General features: G+C 28.2%; 1 protein-coding gene across 2 annotated transcripts; it reads left to right on the top strand.

Moving 5' to 3' along the window:
- Nucleotides 1-946: 946 nt before the first annotated feature.
- LOC107496695 (cytokinin dehydrogenase 2-like) lies at nucleotides 947-5,602 on the top strand. Of its 2 annotated transcripts, none has more exons than XM_052257214.1 (5): nucleotides 947-1,598; nucleotides 2,449-2,576; nucleotides 2,849-3,112; nucleotides 4,924-5,114; nucleotides 5,198-5,602. In XM_052257214.1, the coding sequence occupies exons 1-5, from the start codon at nucleotides 953-955 to the stop codon at nucleotides 5,508-5,510; spliced, it is 1,542 nt and encodes a 513-aa protein (XP_052113174.1). In that variant the 5' UTR covers nucleotides 947-952; the 3' UTR covers nucleotides 5,511-5,602. The 2 variants fall into 2 exon arrangements, with proteins under 2 accessions (XP_052113174.1, XP_015973499.1); XM_016118013.3 differs by having other exon boundaries at nucleotides 4,852-5,114.
- Nucleotides 5,603-5,913: the final 311 nt, after the last annotated feature.

The raw sequence follows: 5,913 nt of genomic DNA, 5'->3' as shown, positions 1-5,913 counted from the left end.
CGGGTGGTTTGGGCTGTTACAGATGGTATCAGAATTGGAACCGGATCGATGTGCCAACGAGGGCACTAAGCTCCGTTAGGGGGGTGGATTGTAAGTTCTCACATCGGTTGGGAAGGGGAACGAAGCATGCCTTATGAGGATATGGATACCTCTCCCTAACATGACACGTTTTGACGAGTGAGTGTAGGGGGTTTCGACTATCATCCCTATCTTCAAAGGCAAAACCGTGAGACCTTGTGTGTCAAAGCGGACAATTGTAAGGTCCCACATCGGTTGGGGAGGAAAACGAAACATGCCTTATAAGGGTATGGATATCTCTCCCTAGCATGACGCGTTTTGACGAGTGAGTGTGGAAATTTCGACTATCATCCCTATCATCAAAGATAAAATCGTGAGACCTTTTTGTGTCAAAGCAGACAATATCGTGCTAACGATGATTTGGGCTGTTACAATAATGTTTTAAAAAACATTGCTAAACTAAATGCTACTAAAATATTAAATACATAACTACGGTAACCACTATAAATATAGACATATTAGAACTCATTATATATATAATATTATAATAAAAGACATAAATTTTTATTTATTTAGAATTATAAATTATGTTCTTGTAAATAATAAGTTTTTGATAAATTGAGTTTAAGTTTTATAAATAAATTCAATTATAAATAAAGCAAGTTATGAGTCAAGTAAAATTTTTTTGGATTGAGTTTGAATTTAGTTTGACTGAATTTTTTTGGCGCTTCTAACCCTATCTACATTGTGACGGTGATAACTGAAATAGTAAGAAAGAAAACTATTACTTATCCGTAAAGTTAGGTGAGATTCGAACCATGGTATCTAAATAGAACAAGTTATATTCAGTTAGCCATTGAGAGACGTTCTTACACTTATATATATACCCCAAGCGCATAATAAAGTAATCAAATATCACACGTACAAATATACAATGGCAAGGTTTTCGATGCTTGAAAATGTTTCATTGATTCTGCTCATAAATCTAATTATAATAACTACGACTACTACCACAGTGCTCACAAATGAAATAATAACCACATATCAATCATGTTCAGCATTTCATCCATCCATGGAGATTTCAAATGACCTAGATTATGACAATTCTACCCTTACACTCGCCTCAACCGATTACGGCCTTAAAATTCACGAGAAGCCTCTGGCTGTCCTTCAACCAAAGTCAATAACTGAAATATCAGAACTAATAAAAGTGTCAAACTCCCTTTCTACCCCTTTCACAATAGCAGCACGTGGGCAAGCACACTCGGTGTACGGACAAGCGATGGCGCGTGAGGGGATAGTGGTGAACATGACGCATCTAAACGGTTACAGACACGGGAAGGGGGTTGTTATATTTCGCGATGAGAAGGATCCATGGAATTCTTATGCTGACGTGGGCGGTGAACAGGTGTGGGATGACGTGTTAAATGCAGCACTTGAATATGGACTCACACCACTCTCGTTTACTGATAGTTTGGGCACTTCTGTTGGCGGAACCCTCGTCAATGCCGGAATCGGTGCCCAAGTATTCAAGTTTGGTCCTCAGATCGCTAATGTTTATGAACTCGATGTCATTACAGGTACATCCCTAAAGTTGATAGTTAAAATTTTAATTAAATACGTCATTTAATAATGGAAAAAATTTACCTACAGTCATTTTTATTTTTATGTGAAGTTGATAACTGAAAATTATTAGATAATAATTTAGTTAAACTTGTTAAATTATTTAATAGTTCTCAAATTTCAACTTCATATCAAGACAATTATATGTAAATTTCTACTTAGTCTTTATTTATATCTAAATACAAGATACATAATATAAAATTATTTGATTTCATATTTTTTTTAATTATTATTAAAATAATTAAATAATATTAGAGATAATAAAGATGTAATTATAGATAATTACGGATAGCATTTATTTTTGTAATAAATAAATGATAAAAAGTCAATACAAATAAAGCCAGTGGTTAGCCGCTTAATTAATCGTTAAAAATATGGTTGAGTTATATTGATAGGTATATAGTTGACTTTTTTTATGATTATCAAAATAATTTATGTATAGCAAAGTTTCTAACTCAATCTCTAGTTCTCTACAAGCAAAGTACAAGAAATATTGGAAATTAAAGGGGTTAAAAAAATAGCCGCCGCAAAGCACTAAAGTGAATCATTTGATTTATGAGATATGATACTTCTACTATTTTTTAATATATATTTTTTATGAAATAAACATAATTTTTATTAATTAATTTTAATATTAAAAATAAAAAATATATATACAAAGATAGTGCATATAATATTATTTTTATTAAAAAATATATAATATTTAATTTATACTTAACATCAACCGCCAAACTAACTATTATGTATTTGTGTATATTTATTTTACATGTCTTTGGGAATAAATGATGTTGGTTCTTGGCTTTATAGGAAAAGGAGATCTTAAGACTTGTTCTGCAGAAAAGAACTCAGAGTTATTTTATGGTGTTCTTGGAGGTTTAGGTCAATTTGGAATAATAACGAGAGCAAGAATAGCCTTAGGACCTGCGTATACAAAGGCAAGCATCATATTTTATTATATAATTCTATTTGCTTATATTGAATTCAAATTTTATTACGAGAAATATCACGAACAATATTTTTATTAATATTAGCTATATATACTAGTCAATATTTTATTTTTATATTGTTCAAATTTAAAAAATCATATTAACAATGAACAATTAAACTTCACTATAATATATAATTTTAACCAACAAATTAAAAGTATTTACTATAACATATCCTTAATTAATCAAAGGGGAAAAAATTATGGGTTGACTGATTGCAGGTGAAGTGGCTTCGTTTGCTTTACAGTGATTTCTCCACATATTCTAAAGACCAAGAATACTTAATTTCATTGAATGGAAGAAATGATAACGCATTCGATGCAGTAGAAGGTTTTCTTATGATAAATCAGTGGCCGAATATCATTGACTTTTTTCCAACACAAGATCTGCCTCGCATAAATTCCTTATTAGCCCAACATAACATCCTCTATGTCTTGGAGCTTGCCAAATATTACGACAACAGTACTGAAGAGCAAATTGACCAGGTACTTCACTATTAATCATGTGCTATTTATTTAGAATTTAATTCGATATATTGTAAAATTGTTTTACACGTTGCATTTAAGAGAATGGTTGTAATTGCACAACTATGTTTTACCGTTCTGAAAAAAGATAATTATTTTTAGGTGAATTCTACCCAATTCCCTCTAAAATAACATGTAAGTTATCCTTTATGATGTGTCACATTTTAATTGGTTATTATCTTAACTATAGTTAGGTTATTTTGTAATTTATTATTTTAGATGGGTAATTGTATAATTTCTTAAAATATTAAAATTTTATTGCATAAGCAGCACTGACTTAGTTGATCTACTGCCTCTCACGCAATCTGTTTTTACAGTGCATCATTCCTTAACGAGTCGTTGAATTCTCATGGCTTGTAATTCATTGCTATCTCTTATCCTCTCACTCAATCCTTTTTTTGCTGTGGATCACTCCTTACCAACATAATTAATAGTTAGTTCGGTTATTAAATTTTTTCATTAAAAATAATATATGAAATATATATTCATATGTAAAATATAATATAATAAAATAAATCTATTCAGAGTACTTAAAAGTATAATTAAAATTAGGAATATACAAATATAGTAATGAAATTTGTACTTTAAACAAGTAAATATATCTTTTATCATACATAAATTATTTAAAAAAATAGAAATTGTTAAAATTAATAACACAAATTTAAAATGATAAAATTTAACTTTCTTACAAGTATTTTTTTATAGTATTTTTATTCTTTTAATTTTTAATTTATTCGTACTTTATTATTTAATTAATGATTAAATAAATTATCTTCATGATAAATTATTTTTTGTATTATTTTAAAGAAGAGACCAATATAACAGTCTAAAAAATAATGTAAAAATGATTTTTAAATAAAAAATAAATAATATTAAAATTTTTAAATACAAAAGTAAATTATATAGATAGATATTTAAGAGATAAATATGAAATATATGCCTAAAATAAATAAAACAGACTTTATTTTTTAAACAATTTATGTAGGATAAAAATATGTGTATTTGGTTAGAGTACAAATTTTATTATTATATTTATATGTTCATGATTTTAAATATATTTTTAAGTATTTTGAATAGATTTATTTTATTATATTATATTTTACATATGAATATATATTCCATCATGTAATTAAATAAAGATATATTTTTTTAATGAAAAAAATTTAATAACTGAACTAACCATTAATGATGTTGATCTTGATAAGGAGTTATTCATGGGTCATGACAAAAAAAAAAGGGGATTGAGTGAGAGGACAAGAGATAGAAATGAAGTTGGCGGTGGCTATACTGGTAAGAACGGGGAAGTTACGAGCCATGGGAATTCAATTATCCGTTAAAGAATGATGCACTGTAGAAAGAGATTGCGTGAGAACGTGCTTCAATTAACGGGGTAGAATTTTAATATTTTAAAAAATTATACCATTATCCATCTAAGTAAATTACAAAATAACCCAACTATAGTTAAGATAATGACTAATTAAAGTATGACACATCATAAAGGGTAATTTACATGTTATTTCAAAAGGAGTTAGATAGAATTCACTTTATTTTTATGATGTGACATTATGTAATTGAATGTACGCGTAAAATTATTAAAATTAAATTTTTTATTTATCTAGCTATATGTTTTATTATTGGGAATCATTTTTTCTTATTTCAGATATTAATAAATATACTATACCTTATTGTTTTTTAAATAGGATGTTGAACGTTTGGTGATGGGGTTAAAGTATGTTCCTACATTTAAATATGAAAAAGATGTGTTGTACCAGAATTTTCTACATAGATATGAGAGTGCAGCAGCAGGACAAGGACTTCCAGAAGGACCTAAATCTTGGTTGGACACTTTTGTTCCAGGATCTAGAATCTCAGATATAAATGAAGGTGTTTTCAAGAACATTGTCTTTAAACAAAACCTTACTGCCAACGGAATCATACTAATCTTCCCCATGAACCGAACAAAGTAAGTTCCATCATAATATATAGTTAATTGATCGAATAAATTAACAAAGATATATTGGTTAATATATAATATATAATTCACAGGTGGAATGATAAAATGTCAGTGGCTATACCTGATGAAGAAGTGTTTTATCTCGTGAGTGTTCTGCAAGCAGTTACATATGATACGTTGAAGATGTTTGATGATCAAAAGAATCAAATATTAGAGTTCTATAAAAATTCAGGCATTAAAATCAAGCAATATCTTCCACGAAACAAAACTCACGAAGAATGGATCGAGCATTTTGGTTCCAAGTGGCAAAAGTTCGAGGACTCGAAGAATAAATTTGATCCCAAAAGAATATTGGCTCCTGGACAAGGGATTTTTCAATTGAACAATAAGATATGTATGTTTTAAGTTCCATAACATAACACCTTTTATAAAATAAATAAAAAGTATACTTTTGTGATATGTAAGCTATTTATTTTCGTTTTTCTAATAAAATTAGAGTGGCCTTAGTAAAATAGATCTTTTAAATATTTTCATTATTATGTAAGAACTGAATTAGAGAAATTACTGAATTGTTCATGGTTCAAGTTAATTCAAATTAAAAAAAAAATTGAGACTGGACTATAGAAAATACAACTTGTTTTTCTATTAATTATGAACACATATATATACAACTTTTGATATGAAATTATATCAAATATTTTCTATGTTAAAAAGCATAATTTACAATCTTGATAAATTAAAATGCATAATATTTTTATGTATATCTAAGTTATCCATTAATATGAACTGATTAGACTTTTGTGGCTAA

Source organism: Arachis duranensis, chromosome 1, assembly GCF_000817695.3.
Source record: "Arachis duranensis cultivar V14167 chromosome 1, aradu.V14167.gnm2.J7QH, whole genome shotgun sequence".
Classification (NCBI taxonomy): domain Eukaryota; kingdom Viridiplantae; phylum Streptophyta; class Magnoliopsida; order Fabales; family Fabaceae; genus Arachis; species Arachis duranensis.
The sequence above is the reverse complement of the archived record's forward strand: the minus strand, read 5'-3'. Positions and strand labels throughout refer to the sequence as shown.